This window comes from Rousettus aegyptiacus, unplaced genomic scaffold, assembly GCF_014176215.1.
Source record: "Rousettus aegyptiacus isolate mRouAeg1 unplaced genomic scaffold, mRouAeg1.p scaffold_m13_p_1, whole genome shotgun sequence".
Taxonomy (NCBI): Eukaryota; Metazoa; Chordata; class Mammalia; order Chiroptera; family Pteropodidae; genus Rousettus; species Rousettus aegyptiacus.
In genome coordinates, this window is record NW_023416284.1 from 29,954,090 (window position 1) to 29,973,754 (window position 19,665).

At 34.7% G+C, this 19,665-nt stretch overlaps 1 protein-coding gene across 12 annotated transcripts in view; it reads left to right on the forward strand.

Annotated features, from left to right (window-relative positions):
* MAST2 (microtubule associated serine/threonine kinase 2) overlaps positions 1–19,665 on the forward strand; it is a 168,168-nt gene that overhangs the window by 22,272 nt on the left and 126,231 nt on the right. For all 12 annotated transcript variants that reach the window (XM_036233328.1, XM_036233329.1, XM_036233330.1 and 9 more), the window contains exons 2-3: positions 43–190; positions 5,610–5,752. In XM_036233328.1, the coding sequence (XP_036089221.1) occupies positions 43–190; positions 5,610–5,752 (291 nt within the window). The remainder of the gene's footprint in view (positions 1–42; positions 191–5,609; positions 5,753–19,665) is intronic.

Below are 19,665 nucleotides of genomic sequence, written 5' to 3' on the forward strand. Positions count from 1 at the left end.
TCAGAAAAGACATTAAAGACTTTTATTATTTTCTCTTTAAAGGATGCGATAAGTGGACTTAGTCCTCTTCTATTCAGGAAGCTCAGTAATCCTGACATATTTTCATCCACTGGAAAAACTAAACTTCAACGACAACTTAGTCAGGATGACTGTAAGTTACGGAGAGGAAGCCTGGCCAGTTCTTTGTCAGGTAAGTATCTAATTTTGTTTTTTTAAGAAATGTGGGAGTGTGTTGTCAGTATTTAAAGACATCTTGACAGCTTCTTCTCCCATGGTGGTTTCATATAGAACACTTAGAGCTAAGGCTGTCTTCCACTCTTTACTCCTTCTTCGTGGCAACGCTAACCTCCTGAATCAGCTAATATTTCTTGGTCGATCACTGTCACTGGTTATTCCCTTTTAATCTGACTTTTGCTTTGTGCTTACTTCTGTAGACTTCACATCCTTTGCTTCTTTTGATTTTCTGGGGTTTTTTTCCTCCCATTTCAAAAATCCATTCCAGTGCCTATAGTGTCTCCCTATCTCCTCCAGAGAAAAATCTAAAAAAATTCAGGGGAAAAAATTACACAAGAAAGTTATGGTCCAAATAAGAAGAAATTAAAATGTGCTGTAATTTTAAGCAATCAATAGAGTATGAAAAAAAGAATCCATTTGACCTCTGCTAAAAATATTAGATCAGTAGAGAAGAAAATGTGATCCTTCCATACTCCTTTGCTTAATAGTAAACAGTTTTCATTTTTGTTTTACTTTTGTTCCTTTTCAGGGCTCTTCCCTTGGTTTTATCTTCACACTCTTTTGCAATTTTTATTTTGTGAGAAATATAATCATGAAGAGCCATTTCTTTTTAAAAATTTTTTCAAAGCATTTTGCTTTTTTTTTTTAAATTTAAATTTAGTTTCAAGTATACAGTATATGGTTAGAAATCTATATAGTTTATAAAACCATCTCCCCAATTGCTCCCTCCCTCCCCTGACCCTCCACCTAGCCAACGTATTAATGCTAACAGCATTCCCTATGCTGTGCTCCCCATCCCTGTGACCATCCATCAGCTACTAATTTGTAGCAAAGGAGTATGGAAGGATCCCCCCTCCCCTCTGTCTGTCACCAAATTGTCCACTATATTTGTGAGTCTGTTTTTGATTAGCTTGTTCTTTTTATTCCTTAGATTCAGCATGTAAGTGAAATCATATAGTGTTTATCTTTTTCTGTCTGACTTATACACCTAGGTCTATCAAAGCAATATTTTTTTGTATCCCCTGTCTTTTCATATGTAGGGATCTTGTTTTCTTATCTTTTCAGCCACTCTATCTTTTGGATGGAGCACTTAATTCTTTTCCATTTAAGGTATTTATTGATAGGAATGCAGTTGTTACCATTCTTTACTCCTGTTTTTGATACATGTTTTTTCTTCTTAAAGAAGTCCCTCCAACATTTCCTGTAATACTGGCTTGGTGGTGATAAATTCCTTTAGCTTATTTTTGTTTAGGAAGCTCTTTATCTATCCTTTAACTCTAAATGATAGCTTTGCTGGATAAATTAACTTGGTTGTTAATCCTGGGTCTTCATCCTTTCGAATATTTTTTGCCAGCCTTTCTGTCTTGCATAGTTTCTTTTGAGAAATCAGCTGCCAGTCTTATAGGTGCTCCCTTGTAGGTAATTATTTATTTTTCTCTTGTTGTTTTTAATATTCTTTCTTTGTATTTAAACTTTGGCATTTTAATTATAATGTGTCTTGGTGTGGGCCTCTTTGAATCCCTGATTTTTGGAATTCTCTGAGCTTCCTGGGGTTTTATGTCCATTTCCTTCACCAGGTTAGGGAAGTTTTCTATCATTATTTCTTCAAACAGCCATTCAACATCTTGATTTTCTTCAGTTACGTCAATCAGATGAATATTTGGAGCCTTAATAGTGTCCCATATCCTCAAATTATTTTTATAGTCTTGGCATCTTTTTTCTTGCCATTCTGATTGAGTGTCCTGATTGGCTTTTCTGTCTTCTAGATAGGGCATTTGATCCTCTTCTTTATTCCTTTGTTTATTCCATTTAATATACGTCTCATCTCAGATAACGTGTTCTTCGTTTCAGACTGGTTCCCTTTTATAATTTCACTTCCATTTTTGTTTTTTATCTCTTTGTCGAAGTTCTCACTGAATTTATCTATACTTCCCAAAAGTTCATTGAGCATTTTATAACCAGTGTTTTGAACTCTGCATCTGTTAGATTACTTGACTCCATGATATCTGGATCTCTGTTCTCTTCTCTCATATGGTTTCTGCTTCTTTGTCTTCCCATTTTGGCTGTCTTTCTGTGTCTGTTTCTATGTACTAAGCAAAGCTCCTAAGTCTCCCAGTCTTATTAGTGTGGATTTGTGAAATAGGTGTCGACGGGCACAGTCCTAGGAGGGGTTCAGCTGCAGGCCAAACTTAGCCCAGCCTGAGCCCCTCTGGGGCCACCTGTTAAGATTCAGCAAGCAATCCATAGATGCTTTGCTTATAGTTGCCTCAAAAGGCCACACTAGAAACTGAGGCCAGCTGCCTCCACCAGTGTGAGTCTCAGCAAGGAGCTCCTGACTTGCTGAGGATATACCTGGATGTGGCTTGGGTAGAGCCACAAATTGGAGGAGGCGGGGTGGAGCCACCTCTGTTATCCAGTTTGATGACGTCAGGGCTATGATGGCTGCTCTGCGTCCAGCACACTAGGAGGGAGGAGGGCTCAACAGGGAATAAAGGATATCGCTGGCACTTCTGTATGCAGCAAGTCTTGCTTAGGGCCTCACTTCGACAATGTCTCCCTGTAAGTCCCTGGTGCCCCTGTGTGCAGCCACATTGGCACTGGTGCTTAGAGCAAGCAGGTACATCACCGTGACAATCTGCTCATGGATGCGGTCTCTTTAAGAGACATCTGCCATTGCTGCAGCCTCTGTCTCACTCAGTCACTAGGACCAGGCAGCCCCGCGTCCTCACCCATTTTACCTACTGCTGTTGCAGGGTGTTTTCTTGGATTTCTCCCTAGTCGTATGGCTTGTTCCTCTAGATCCCAGGCGATTTTTCTTTGCTGCCACTCCTTGTTTCTGTCACAACTTTGATTCGGACACCAGTGGGATTCTTCTTTTAATATGTGTTTATCTTCTAATCCTCTGTGAGTAAATAGAGTTTTGATTTTTGGATCAAAAACTTTTTTGTTTAAGTTTTCTCTTGTTTCTGAATCAACTCTTTTTCTTTAGCGCACCTAACAACGAGAATCCATTGCTTTGCTCTGAGATGCTATATCCCTTCTATCCTATGAAGTAGTGGCCTGGCTACTGGGTGGTACAGTGTGTGAATATGGTTGTGTTTGACTGTTTTGACTATAGCTTTTCAGTTAATCTGATTTCAGCCTTATGTCTTACTTTAAGTTCTCTTAGGTATTTTGCATTTCTGAGTACTGAACTTACCTGAGATTTTGCAGGCCAGCCTGATAACCCATTTAACTGATACCTTGTGTCTTTCTTTGTCTAGTTCCACAGGTTATGATTCACCTGTTTGCTTTAGATTTTCCCAGCAATAATTTGTTCATCCACATAGAGGCTCTCACATTCCTTCACTGGCTCTTGCATCCCCTCGTTCTCATCATAGCCTTTGTTTATTTGTTACTTCTTTATTCTCATTTTAATAGAGTTTCCCGTGGGACAAAAGATAAAAAGTATATGGTCAGCCAGCCGTCTCTAACTGGGAATATTTTATACAATAGTCTCTCGAATCATCGTAAGAATATTAATGAGAACTTTAAAGTTTTTTTTTTTTTCCTGAGTTATTTGTTTACCAGAGGATTAGTTGCTCCATTTGTGCATATTTTTATTTCTCTTTTATGTTGTTTGTTTTCCTCAAATTCTTGGCAGTCCTTGGTACACTTCAAGCAAGCCCTAACTAGTATATGTTCAAATGGGTATCTTCTGAAGTTGTGTAAGCCTTTTCCCCTGGCGGACCCTTATCTTGAAGAAAGATAGAGTATAATATTAGCCTTTGTATATGCGGATAGGTAAGTTAACAAGCTAGCTTTCCTTTGATGTATATGGATGAAGAGTAGCCAGATCATCTGGAGAATTTGGCAACATTTGAAGAAGGAAGAGAAGAAGAAAGCATGTGGGCTCTACTCTGGGTTTATGAAAGTTTTGAGCAGAGCATCATTATTTTGTGCGTGTGCATGTGGAGGGTATGGAAAGGCTTCTCAGTTAAGCATACATTTGAGAGCAGACAAAGATAACTAGATTTTCAAAAAATATTGCATGTTTCTGATTAAAAAAGTAAAATGTGCTAGTTAGAAAAATTTGAGTTCAAAAACATGCATTATGCAAGTGAAAAGTCCTCAATCTTTACTTTCTTGTTTCCCTCCTTCCGAATCACTTATGTATACTATATTATATTTAAATATACATTAAACATTTATATAAATATACACAAACTTTTTATTTTAAAAATCAAAAATAGGATTAAATGCTACATACTTCCTGTCTTTTTTCACTCAATAGGAAATGTTGAACATTTTTCTTGACTATATGTTGAGCTGCTTCAATATTTTCATTGGGTTCAGTATTTCATTATGTGAAGATATTATAATTTCTTTAAGTTGTAGTGAACATTTATTTCTAGTTTTATTATAGTGAGCATTGATAAGGTAAACATTCTGTTTTTTTTTTTTTTTTTTAAATACTGCAGTCCTATAAGGGGAATATTCGGTCTAAACATATTCAAGTTAAAATGTTAATAAGTTTTGCTAAATGCCCTCCAAATAAGTTTCATCACCTTTTGTTTACAATAAAAGGATGTGTATGTAGTAGCAGAACCTAAACCAAAACATCCTTTTGCTCATACCTTTTTTTATGTGTGTATTTCCATGACAAGTAGACTTTTGCCAGGAGGAGGATAGTTTTTCAAGTGAATTGGATGATTAAAGCCAGGTGAAAGTGCAGGGCATAATATTGAAGTTCAGTGAGTGAATGGGTATGCAGGAGTAGAAGGTGATGAGACTGGATTTATGGAGAATCCTTTTAGTATTTTAGAAGTTTGGTTTAATTCTTTAAACAGTAGGGACTCATCAGAAGTTTTTAAGGAAGGGAGTAACATTACCACATTTGTTTTGGTTAGATCACTAGCAGCAATGTGAAGAATGGTGTGAGGGAAGTGGTTGAAATAAGAATTGCACTTCAGTTTGAAAGCCATTGCAATTCTAGATACTCAGTCTTTATAAGTGACTTTCTTGTAGTCTTTCAGTGGGATTGAGGCAGTCAGTCCTGGCTAGAACACATGAAGTCTTGTGGGAGCAGTAGTGATTTAGACAGTGTTTGTCTTCTGAAAACCTAAGGGCCAAACTTGTTTAAGAGGGTCTGTTAGCTCCAGTCATGTTGCATTGAGTTGTTGAGAAACTAGTAGGATGGAAGAGACTGAAAAACTCCTAGCTGCTTGATTGGGTATCAGGTTGGAATTTTTAAAGGGCTACAGATTCTAAAATGAATGTGGAAGAACTTCAATTTGTTTTGAATCAATATACTTTTATCCACTTGATATCATTGTATTTTTTAATTTGTTAATTATTAAATAATTACAAATATTTTCAAAACTTTATGTTTGAAGGTAAGCAGCTGCTCCCCTTGTCCAGCAGTGTACATAGCAGTGTGGGACAGGTGACTTGGCAGTCTTCAGGAGAAGCATCAAACCTGGTTCGAATGAGGAACCAGTCCCTTGGACAGTCTGCACCTTCTCTTACTGCTGGCTTGGTAAGTGTAAGTCAAGATGGTCCCTTGCTTTATGAGCAAATCCTTGATTGTCATTTGTCATTGTCACATCTATTATTTTCCTTTTTAGGATTTGGATAGTTTTATTTCTCAAAGCAAAGTATAGAAAAAGAATGGAATTTAATTGAATATATTCTGATTGCTTACTTATGCTGTTACTGATACTGAGAGTTATGAAAAAGATTCAGTTACTTTAATGAATACATTTCCCGAGAAGAGCTTTCTTATAGAATCTTGTGAAGTCATGTTGCTTCTGTGTACAGCTCTGTGGTATACATATTTAGTACATGAGGATAGAGAACCTGTTTTGCACATAGTGGGCACTTTACTTTGTGTTAGATTAAAAAATGGACCTTTTCATTATCTAGGCTTTGTGTGACAGGACCTAACAAAGGTCAAGCTGTGTAGTCTGGGCAGGTTGTTTTCTGCCTTTGACTGCATCTCGTACCCTTTTACCCTCAGTGGCTCTGTCGCTTCACTTAAGATATCCAATGACTTTCTGCTAATCTAACACTCTTCTTTCTATCCATAGAGCAAGGCACACTAGTAATTTTCAGGATGCAAGAATAAAAACTTTTTCTATAAAAATGTAATCTTATCTACTTTTTGGGATTATAAATCTTTTGAGTTGGCATATAAAGAGTAGAAAGCCTTGTTTATTTGTCCATTCTGAAGTGGGGATAGGGGAAAAAGTCTTCTTAGAACAGATGGGAAGTTAACTTTTGGACCAAAATATTTCCTCATAAGACCTGAAGTTTGTGACTCAGGATCATTTGTGAAATTTCCCCCCTCCTCAACTTTTTATTTTGAAAATTTCAAACCTCCAGGAAAATGGAAAGAATGGTATAATGAATACCCATATAAGCTTACTTAGATTGACCAATTTAGTTGTAACTTTATCTTTTGCCACATTTGTTTAATCTATATATATGTATATTTTTTTTTTCCCTAAAACATTTAACAGCAAGTTACACACATCATGATGCCTCACCCTTAAGTATTTCTCCTAAGATCAAGGGCAGTCTCCTCAATAACCACAATATATGCAGATCCAAAAGTTTAATTTCAGTTTAATAATAGCATTTAACATAGGGACAGTATTCAAATTTCTCCACTTGTTCTCAACATGTCTGTTAAGGTTCCATCTCTCCCTTCTTTAACCTCTAGAACTTAAAATACACACACACACACATACATTCATACATTAATACATTCATAGCTTACATATACTATCATAGAGATTTTGATGTAGTGGGTCTGGGATGGGTGATCTCAGGCATCTCTATGTTCTTTAAGACATTACATGAGATTCTAACATGCACACTTTTTAGAATTACTTTCAGTAAGGTAAAGCTGAATGTTTCATTTTAAAGTTGCAGAGGGAACACCTGGACTGAGTTTGCTGGAGTCCTAGCCTATGCAAACTGAAGTAGAGTATTCCTAAATTATTTTTTAAAAGAAACTGATTGAGATATAATTCACACATGATGCATACAATTCAACCACTTAAACTGTATAATTCAGTGACTTTTAGAACATTCACAGATACCTGCAACCATCCTGGTGGTCAATTTTAGAACATTTTTATCACTTTAGAAAGAATCCCTGTACCCTTTATCTGTTGCCTTCTTATCCTTCCACCCCATTCCCTCCTACCCTGCCCTATGTAACCACTAATCTACTTTCTGCCAACATAGATTTGCCTATTCTATACATTTCATATAAATTGAATCATATAATATGTGGCTTATTATGTCTGGCTTCTTTCACTTAGCAGGATGTTTTCAAGGTCCATCCATGTTGTAGCCTGTATCAGTACTTCATTCCTTTTTATTGCTGAATAGTATTCTATTGTTTGGATAAACTACATTTTTTCTATTTCTCAGTTTGATGTACATTTGGGTTATTTCTGTTTTCTGATTATTATGAATAATGCTACTATGAACATTTGTTTACAGATTTTTATGTGGGCATGTTTTAATTTTTCTTGGGTGTATACCTAGGAGTGGAATTGCTGAGTCATGTGGTAACACTATGTTTAATCATTTGAAGAATTGCCAGGCTGTTTTCCAAAGCTGCTGTACCATCTGTATTCCTATTAGCAGTGTCCGAAGGTTTTGATTTCTTTACATCCTCACCAATATTTGCTGTTGTCTGTCTTTGATTTTAGCCATTCTGCTGAGTCTGAAGTGGTGTCTTGTGGTTTTGATTTGCATTTTCTTAGTGACTAATAATACTGAGCATCTTTTCATGTAATTATTGGACATTCGTATATCTTCTTTGAAGAAATGTCTATTCAGATTCTTTGCCTACTTAAAAAATTGGGTTATTTATCTTTTTTACATGTGAATTTGTAAAAGAATTACTTTTTTAGACTTGAATCTAATTACTTTTAGAAAGAAAAATTAAGACCTTGCCCTTCAGAACCAAGCTGTCATCTCCTAGGAGGAGGAAGAATGGAGCACTTGGTTCACGGCACCAAGACTGTCATCCCTTTAAAGCATTTACGATAGAAATTTGGGCCGATGGCACCAACCTTGTGTCATCCTAACAGTCCATTCAGCACAACTTGGTCTCACGTCACAAATTCTCCCTTTTACCAATTATTAAAAGGTGACCATAACCTACAGCACATCATTGGTGTATAAAAATGCAACCGACTTCTGAATATTAACTTTGTATCCTGCTACATTACTGAATTCATTGATCGGTTTTAATAGGTTTTTGGTGAAATCTTTAGGATTCTCTCTATATAGTATCATGTCATCTGTAAATAACAGGAGTTTAACTTCTTCTTTTCTAATTCGGATACCTTTTATTTCTCTTTCTTGTCTGATTGCTGTGGCTAGGACTTCCATCACAGGTTTAACAGAAGTGGTGAAAGTGGGCATCCTTGTCTTGTTCTTGATCTTAAGGAAAATGCTTTTAGCTTTTCCCCATTGCATGTGATGTTAGCTGTAGGTGTGTCATATATGGCCTTTATTATGTTCACTCTATTCCCCCTTTGCTGAGAATTATTATCATAAATGGATGCTGGATTCATCATTCTTAACTGTTTTGATTATTTTTTAATTTTTACATATGGCTCCAAGGAGAAACACCCATAGATATTTGTTTGGCCTATTTCTGTGTTGTAAAGAGATTCCAAATTCAGCAACTTCCCCCTTTTGTTCTTACCTTTCTGTAGCTGTAGCTTTGCATTTTCTGTGAGTTGGAAATATCTATATATCTTAATCACTTTTATTGAAGTGTAATTTACATAGAATAAAGTTTACTCGTACAAGTTGATGAATTTTCACAGATGTTTAAAGTTGTGTTATGACCACCACAATCATGATATAGATACAGAAAATCATGGTATAGAAATTTCTGTTATCCCAAAATGTTCCCTATTATTATTTGCAGTTTGTTCTCTCCACCCAGCCGCAGCCCTTGTCAATCACTGATCTGCTGCTTTCTGGCACTCTAGTTTTTGTCTTTTCCAGAATTTTATATAAATGAAATTATACAGTATTAATCCTTTATATCTCCCTTTTTCACTTAGCATAATGGTTTTGAGATTCATCCATGTCGTTTTGCATTATCAGTAGTGTCTTTTTATTGCTGAAAGTATTCCACTGGCCTGGATGTATCAGACTTTGTTTATCTATTCACCAGTTGACGATCATTTGGATTGTTTCTAGTTTTTACCTGTTATGGATAAAGCTGCTAGGAAAGTGTGTGTTCAAGTATTTGTTTGGACTTATGCTTTCATTTCTACTAGGTAAACACATAGGAATGAGATTGCTGGGATATATGTTAAGTGTGTGTTTATCTTTATGAGAAACTGCTAAACTGTTTTCTAAAGTAGCATTCTTGGCATTTCTACCAGCAGTTGCTCCACATCCTTGCCAGAACTAGATATTATCATTTTAATTTTAGCCATCCTAGTAGACGTGTAGGGGTATCTCACTGTGGTTTTAATTTGCATATCCCTGATGACAAATGAGGTTTAATTACTTTTTGTGTGGTTATTTACCATTTCATATATATTCTATGATGAAGCGTCTGTTTAAATCTTTTGTCCGTTAAAAAATTTTTGGTTGTCTTGTTATTGAGTCTTAAATGTTCTTTGTATATTCTAGATAGAAGTTATGTATCAGATATATGCTTTCTAAATATTTTCTCCATTTCTGTGGTTCTTATTTTCATTTTTGTATCTGTTTTTTACAAAAATCAATATATGAAAAAATAGGTAAAAGTCAATCGTATTTCTCTATACTAACAATGAACAATTAGAAATCAAAATTTAAAAATTATTATTATTATTACAATAGCTTAAAATATGAAATAATTAAAGATAAAAAATTCAGAAATCATATGTAAAACTAGTACGTCTTAAACTACTAACATTACTTAGACAAATTAAAGAAGACCTAAATGAATGGAGGGATATAATATGTTCATGGATTGGAAGACTTAGTATATTAAGATGTAAATTCTTTTTGTTGATCTATAGAATTGACGCAGTCCCAATCAGTCCCAATCTTGTCAAAGTGACAAGATTATTCAGATTTATATTGAAGTGCAAAGGGCCTAGAATAACCAAAACAATATTGAAAAACAATATCAAAGTTGGAGGAATCACCCCACTTGATTTTATGACTTTCTATAAAGGGTACAGTAATCAAGACAGTGTGTGGTGTGGCATTGGTGTAAGGACAGATTCTTGGATCATTCAGACAGAATAGAAAGACCAGAAATACACAAATCTGTCAAGATAATTTAATGGAGAAAAGATAGTCTTTCCAACAAATGGTGCTGGAATAATTCACATGAGGAAAAAATGAACCTTGACCTTTACTCCGTGACATATATAAAAATTAACTTGAAATGGATAATTGACCAAATATAAGAGCTAAAATCATAAAACATGTAGAGGAAAACATAGGAGAAAATCTTTGTGATTTCGGGTGAAGCAAAGGTTTCATAGAACACAAAGTATAAACCATAAGAAGAAAAATTTTGATTTATCAAAAAAAATTTGGGGGGTTGGGACAAATTGAAGTGTGTCTGCAAGGGGGTGGAATGGTGAGTTGTCAAGCAATAGTGCTAAACTGTTAAAGAGATATTAACAGATTCGTTGTTTTGGGATTTTAAAGAATATCACTAACTCTTTGGAGATAGAAATTTAGAAGTCATGATAAGTGATATTTGCAGTCAACTCCTTTGGGCTTATCCATTAATTTCTACTTTTTCATTCCTACTCAGGAAAATATATGCAAATGAAATGGTTGTGAATGCCTTCTACTTTATAAAAGAAATAAATAGTAGCTCAGGCTGTAGACCTGTGTTCAATGTCCTCATCCTGCCATTTAGTAATTATATATAATCCTAGGGAAGTCACTGAACCTCTTTAGTCATCTGTTTTCTCATCTTTATAATCAAGATAATTATAGAACTTTCCTCAGAGTTATTAGGACAGTGAAACAATCCATGTAAAGTAACATAGTGCCAAAATTTGTTTTAAATATGAACTAAATGTTAATCTTTTTCTTCATGCTTTTAGGTACTTTAACTAGTAATAGTAGCAATTACTTATAACACAGTTTACACTCTTGGAAAACTGCTGGATTAGGTAAAAGAGAATTTAGAAATAAGAATGGATTTCAGTTTTTCACTTTGGGATAGGTTATGGTACCTTTAATTGAAATTGGGTGTACAGGGAAAGGAACATGTTTGGGAGAGGAAATTAATGAGTTTGATTTTTAGCATATTGATGACAGGTCATTTATTTGGTATAGATACCCTTTGAAAAATAATTTATTGAGATGAAATTCACATAATGTAAAATTAACTATTTTAAAGTGAACAATTCAGTAGTTTTTACTACATTCACAATATTGTTCAAACACCACCTCTAATTGGTTGTAAAACATTTCCATCATTTCAAAATAAACCCATTTAGCCCTTCTCCCCCTTCCCCTTCCACTGAGCCTCTGGAGACAATAATATTATGCATTCTGTATCTATTGATTTATTCTAGATAGTTCATATAAATGGAATCATATAACATGAGACCTTTTGTGTCTGACTTGTTTTATTTAACATAATGTTTGGATGGTCACCACATTCTAGCATGTATCAGTATACTTCATTATTTTTTGTGACTGAATAATATATCGTCGTATGTACATAACATAATTTGTTTATCCATTCATCTTTCGATAGCATTTGGGTTGTTTACACCTTTTGGCTGCCATGAATAGTGCTGCTGTGAACGTGTGTGTACATGTACACGTTTGAGTACCTATTTCAGTTCTTTTGGGTATATACCTAGGGATGGCATTGAGGAATCATATGATAATTCTGTCTTTAACTTTTTAAGGAATTGCAAACTTTTTCACAGTGACTGCACCATTTTACATTCTCACCAGCAATGTATGAATGTTCTAAATTTCTCTGCATACTTGCCGACACTATATTTTCTGTTTTTAAAAAATTGTTGTTTTTCAAATTATACTGTCCTGGTAAATGTGAAGTAGTATCTCATGGTTTTGATTTGCATTTCCCTAATGACTAATGATATTCAGCATCTTTTTGTGTGCTTTTTTGGCCATTTATATATCTTTAGAGAAATGTCTATGTCTAAGTATTTTATATTAGTTTCAGGTGTATGGCATAGTAGTTAGAAATTTATATAATTTACAAAGTGATCCCTCCAATTGGCCTAGTACTCACCTGGCATTTTATTATTATAATTTTATTGACTATATTCCCTATGCTGTGACTATTTTGTAACAACCAATTTGTACTTCTTAATCCCTTCATCTTTTCACCCAGCCTTGTAACCCCCCATCTCATCTGGCAACCATCAACTTGTTCTTTGTATTTATAAGTCTGTTTCTGTTTGTTTGTTTATTTTTTTGTTCTTTAGATTCTCCCTCTGAGATCATATGGTATTTGTCTTTCTCTGCAACTTATTTCACTTAGTATAATACCCTCTAGGTCTGTGTTGTCACAAATGACAAGATTTCTTTCTTTTTTTTATGGCCAAGTGATATTCCATTGTATATATGTACCACTTCCTTATCTAATCGTCTATTGATGGGCACTTAGGTCACTTCCATATCTTGGCTATTGTAAGTTGCGCTGCAGTGAACATAGGGGTGCATGTATCTTTTCCAATTCGTGTTTTGGACTTTTTCAGATAAATACTCAAAAGTGGAATTGCGAGGTCGAAAGGTAGTTATATATTTAATTTTTTGAGGAACCTCCATACTGCATTCCATAGTGGCTGTATCAGTCTGTAGTCCCACAACAGTGCACAAGTATTCCCTTTACTCCACGTCCTCGTCAACACTTGTTGCTTGTTAATTTATTGGCGATAGCCATTCCAACAGGTGTGAGGTGATGTGTCATTTTAGTTTTAATTTGTATATCTCTGATGGTTAGTGATGTCGAGCATCTGTTCACATGTCTGTTGGCCATCTGTATGTCCTCTTTGGAAAAATGTCTGTTCAGGCCCTCTGCCAATTTTTTAATTGGATTGGTTGTGTGTGTGTGTGTGTGTGTGTGTGTGCGCGCGCGCGCGCACGTGTTTTATGAGTTCTTTTTAAATTTGGATGTTAATCCCTTATTGATGTATCGTTGGAGACTATCTTCTCCCAATTGGTAGGTTGTTTTTTTATTTTGTATTGATGGTTTCCTTTGCTGTGCAAAACCTTTTTAGTTTGGTGTAGTTCCATTTGTTCATCTTTTTTTTTTTTTGTTTTTCTTGTTCAAAGATATATAACAGAAAAAATATTACTAAGAGCAATGTCAAAGAGTTTACTGCCTATTTTCTTCTCAGAGGCTTGTGGTATCGAGTCTTTAATTTGAGTCTTTAATGCATTTTGAGTTTATTCCTGTATAAGGTATAAGAAGGTGGTCTAATTTCATTTTTTTTTGCATGTATTTGTTCAGTTTTCCTACCACCATTTATTGAATAGACTGTTTTTATCCAATGTTTATTCTTGCCTCCATTGTCAGAGATTAATTGATTATGTAGACATGAGTTTATTTCTGTGTTCTCTATTCCGTTCCATTGCCCTTTGTGTGTTTTTTTGCTGGTACTATGCTGTTTTGATTACTGTAGCCTTGCAGTATAGTTTAATTTTGGGTAGGGTCATATTTCCAAATTTGTTCTTTCTCAAGATTGCTGTGGTTATTTGGGGTCTTTTTGGTTCCATATAAATTTTAGGATTATTTGTGCTAGTTTTCTGAAAAATTCCATTGATATTTTGATAGGAATTGCATTGAATCTATAGATTGCTTTGGATACTTTAGATATTTTAACAATGTTAATTCTTCCCATCCGTGAGTATAGTATATGCTTCCATTTATTTGTATATTCTTCACTTTCTTTCTTCAGTGTCATAATTTTTCAAGTACAAGTTTTTTACCTCCTTGGTTAAAATCATTCTTAAGTATTTTTTTTTATGTGATGCATACAATTTTTGATGAAATCAAATTTATCTATTTCTTACTTTTGCTGCTTTTGTTTTTGGTCTCATATTTAAGAATCCTTTGCTAGGTCTTAGGTCATGAAAATTTACACCTATGCCTTCTACTATGAGTTTTATGGTTTTAGCTTCTATATTTCCTTCATGGATCCATTTTGAGTTAATTTTGTATATGGTGTCAAGTAGAGTAGGGAGGTCCAAGTTTATTCTTTTGCATGTGGCTGTCCATTTGTTAGATATCCTTTTAAGAGTTTGAGATAAACATCTAGAGAAAAGGAGATCAGTTTTAGAGCTTTAGATAGGGATTTGGAAGCTGTGGATTAAATCATGCATGAAAGTACAAAAAGGAATGTAGGGAAGCATGAAAATTAATGTGTGAAAGGGCAAAAAGTATAAATAGTGAAGTATTCAACAAAGTAAGATTTTAGGAGTTTAGATTAAGTGCATTCATTCTCTGCCTATTAACTTGAGAATTGCCATCCTTTTCACTGTTTAGTTTTCATAAGAGGAACATGTTTCTAATGCCACCTAGTGTCTTTTCAAATGTTTGAGAGTAATGTTTTGTAAGAGATTTAAAAATAAAAGTTGGGAGAATTTTGTGAGATTGAATAGGATGTTAGCAGCCTAGTTTCTTCTTCTCAAGAACATCCTTAATAGAGAAGCAAAAGAACGGACTAATTGTTTTGCTTGAACAGTGTTGGAGTTGAATTTTATCTTGGATTGTTGAACATTTTAAAGAGTTTAAGGTGTACAACCTTTAAAAAGGTGGTTTTCATATTTTAAAAAGGCATTTAAAATTAAAAGTTTTAAGATAAATTAGTCGACTGATTATGACTCTTGAAAGATTCCATATTGAATTTATTGAAGCTTAGGATACATGATAGAATGCTTATGCAAGTTATATATAAAGTTTTATATATGCAAAATGGTATTAAATCACCAGTTAAAAATTATAACTACAGGTTTTGTTCTGTTCTCTGTTTTAAATCTTGTGTGGAAAGTCTTTTAATTGGGCCATTAATGTCATGTATTGCTATGCATACATGATAGTGTTGAGGAGAGATTAAAAGTATGATATTGGTACATTCTTTCTTGTAAATAATAAGACTATTAGATATTTGAGTTGAGTTAGAGAACTAAAATTCACTGGTTTTTTTTTTTAGAATTTTGTGAGGTAGATATAATTATCCTATTTTACAGGTGAGGAAAGTCAGGCCTGCAGAAATTTGTTCGTTTGTCCATTATCCCATAAATATTTATGAAACACCTACTATGTATCACCACTGTACTAGGTGCCTGGAATACAAGAGTGAACAAAACAAAGTTAAACACTTTGTTGTAGGACAGTAAGTGAATGTTACAGCAGGAATTAAAAACCAGGCAGATCTGACTCTGAAGTCTTTTTCAAGACTTGTAAGTAAGTGGAGAGAAAAATCTGGCAGGTTGGATTATTTCAGTTGCACCTTCTGGCTGGATTTATTGATCAGGATTACATATTGAGAGAGTTTGACTTTGTTTTGATTACATCACAATTTCTCTGTGAGTTGAAAGAAAATTCTCTTCTTTAGAGCAGACAGATAAAGATGAAAATACATTTATTCCACATATTAGTCAGGATCCTGGCAGGTAACAACAAACGATGAGATTATAATAAAGGAATATGGGCAGAGTGTAGAAAAATGGCAACATACACATATTACTTTATGCTTAATAAGTTGCCTGGTGCTGTTATCTAGGGTTGGGGAGTGAGAGGAGGATGTGATGCTTGGAACTTGGGAGACAGAGGGGGCTGTGTGTAGAATGCAACCTGACAATTGGCATGATGTATGGTAATGGGATGCAGCCAGGCTAACATGACCCTGCATAGACCAACACAGGAGAATACGTTGCCTCCATTCTCTCCCTTACCCTCTTTTCTTTCTCTGACCTCCTGCTGATACTACCAATAGGCTGAACCCATGTGGACAAAAGAGAACAAGGGAGCCTGTTGACATAGTTCATGATGATTCTGCAGTTTGGGGTACAGAGGATGATCATTGAGCTTATTTATACATGGTTTTGACTATGCATTGCTTTATGTTGAATCATATTACAGTTTCAATCAAAGCACTGCTAATTTTTTACCTACTTTTGAGATTTTCCTGGAAACCATCTCTTATAGTTCAAAAATTCCATTATTCACAGTTCTCTGACTCATTAAAATACATGTAACTATAGCATTTATTATACCTTACTTTTAAATTTGCATATGTAAAATGTAAGTTAGAGTTCTTTTGAAAAATAAGTAGCAAATAGCAGTTGTTCTCTAAACTTCATTTAATAAATTGTTTTCAAGTGGGAAATCAAAGTGTTTGATGTGACTTTCTTCGAGTCTAATATGGAATCACATATGTTTATCCTTTTGCTTAGATTGTCCTGGTCAACTTCTCTGTACCTTTTAAGATCCAGCTCAATGATTCCTTCTGTTGTGAAGAATTCTGTGACTCCCCCATCCTGAACAGTTGCTTAACCTTATTTGTACCACAGTTATTACTATATATAGGTGGTATGCCATTAGTATTACTATATTTAGGTGGTAGAAAAAAATTATTATTACATATAGGTAGTAGATTCCAAGAACATGAATAAAGATTGAATGCTTAAACCAGCTGCCACTGTGCATTACCTTGGGCAGATTACTTAACTCTCTATAACTCTTTTCCTTCTTTGTCAGATGGGAATAAAAATATCTAAAGTAGTTACTCTGTTTATCTTTTAATTATCAAGTGAATTTGTATATGTAAAGTTTTTAGAACAATGCTCTGTACATAGTAAACTCTAGTAAATAAGTAAGTGATGATATTATTATGTACCTTCTTTTCTCATCTTCTAGTCTTTGAGCGCTTGTTTCTCTTTACACTTGGATTATAGAGCATAGTACAGTGCATGGCATGTAGTGGTTTCTCTGTAAATATTTGCAAAATGAATTGTTTTTGAGTGTCTGATATCCTTATTCATTTAATGTTTAACCTCTAATTTTCTGAATAACTGTTTTAGCATAAAACCAGATAGGAAAATGCAATGTTAGAGCAAGGGGCATCCTGCATTTTTATTTGCTAAACTTAGCAACTCTAAACAGGGCAATAGACTCTTTTTTTTTTTTTTAACAGGTGTAGTATTGTTTCCCAGGCTTCGCTGTACATTGAAATCATCTGAGAATCTTTAAAAACACTGATATCTGGCTCCCAATCACAGATATTCAAATTTAATTGGTATAGGGTATGACCTGGCAATCAGAATTTTTAAAAACTCCCTAGGTCGATTCTAATGTGCAGCAAAGTTTGGGAATCACTGAGATATGTGAAACTCCAAGATTTAAGGGATTCTAAAAGTTACTGTACCATGGTTTCACCTTTTCCTCTCTTAGTGGTTATACAAACATGCTGCAATAGATATCTATATTCACATATCTATATGTATTGATTTTTCCTAAGAGATACTCCGAAATGAGATTCCTGTACCAAAGGTTATATGCATATTTTATTTTAATAAGTATTATTATTTTTAAGTTTACCTTCCATCAGCCATATCTGAATATGTCTGTTTTCAAGCAGTTTTTCTGTTATTAGAAAGTAGAATTCTTATAATTTTTGCTACACTGTATTATTTTTAAAAATCTTTATTTCCCAGACCATTTATTTATCTATCCTGTCATACAGTTTGACAATCTTTGTCTTAACTAAAGTACTTAGTCTGTTTACTTTTATTGTAATTACTGATATATTTGGATATTTGTCTGTTGTCTTATTTCGTGTGATTGCAATAGAGGAAAATAATAGTCTTTCTGACTCCATCTTGTTCGAGCCTACCCAGTTACCATAACATGTCGATCAGCAACTTTTGCTTAATCCTGTACATAGATAAGGCTAATCATTAAGGGCCTCTAACCTATATCCTAGGAATTACTGAAATAACCTCCCTGCTTGTAACTACCTCCCCAAGGAGATAAAGAAGTTATGTACAAAAATAATGAATGTTTATCAAAAGATTTATAGGAACTTCATAACTGAGATCACTGCATCTGGAGTTGTTGACCAGAAGCAAAGAAGTTTCGCCATCCCCTTTGAACCCTTGCTGATGTCCACATGTCTGCGGTCATCAATCACCTCCTGAATTCAGACCTCTCCTGTTTCCCCCTTCCCCTGCCATAAAAGACTGAATTCTGTACTTTTTCAAGTTGGTTCTTGAGGACACCAGTCTTCCATCTTCTCAGCTTGCTGACTTTTCAAATAAAGTCGCTTTCCTTGCCCCAACTCTTTGTTACTTGACTTTTTGGCTGTTGTATGGCGCGAGCAGTTTGAGTTTTTACTCAATTACAGTATGAATATTTTGCTCAAGATGGTATTGCTAACAAGTAGTAGACTGGGATTCTTTTGTTTCTGATTTCAGTGTTTTCTCTGTTCCATCATACTTGCCTATTCTATTATTTCAATAGATTTTCAGAACATTCCTTGGCATCAGCTGGGCAGGGCTCTGTGACTGTGGTAATATGGGCTTTGCCATTTATTGGAATTTTCTAATTGATTTACCTCTGTATGGGCAGGCTCCTTCTGTCTTAATGAAGACATTTTCAGCCTTTAGAGGCAGCGTTCAGAAGTTATGAAATGAATGTAGAGTCAGGACATCATCTAAAGAGTAAAAAGGTTAGGTATTCGTATCCCTCCCCCCAATAAAACCAGATTTTACTGGATAAAAAATCCAAATGATAGAGTAAGTACAAATGGATTCTAAATGTTGTGTAAAATTATAGTTATGTATGCTTGTCAGTGGACTTGAATTGTTGAAAGCAGAAAGGAAGATGATTTCATTTTAACAGAAAAGACTATACAGTTTATATCATCAGAGCTATGCTGCTAGAGAGTTTCTTCAAGTTTTCACTGTGATGCTTATGAGGCACACAAAGCTTGAGGAAGGATCACCCTTCCTCAGTCAGATGCATTAACACTGACTTTGTTCAGTCAGCTCTCCAGACTGTGGTTTTACATATGGAAGAGTAGAAAGTAGTACTCTTCTGAAGAATAAAGAGTGTTTGAGGCCCACCATTTGAAGGTTGCTACTAGTGAGTATGGAATAAAGAAACCGTTTTTAACTCTTTAGAAGCAAAGTAGTTAGGAGAATGGAATCTTAACATGCCTAAAATGATAGACTTATTTCTTCCCTAGCATTCTTCATCTTGTAAATGGAGCCACAATCTTGGTAAAAGATGCTATTCCTGATTCTTTTGTGTTTCACTTCATATTCAGTCCAAGAGCTAGTCTAGTTGGCTCTCTGTATAGAATATATTCTGAATCTATATACTTTCCCCCCACCAAGCTTTACTGCTAGAACCCTAGCTCAAACCCCCATTTCTGTAGTCTGAACAGTTCCAATGGC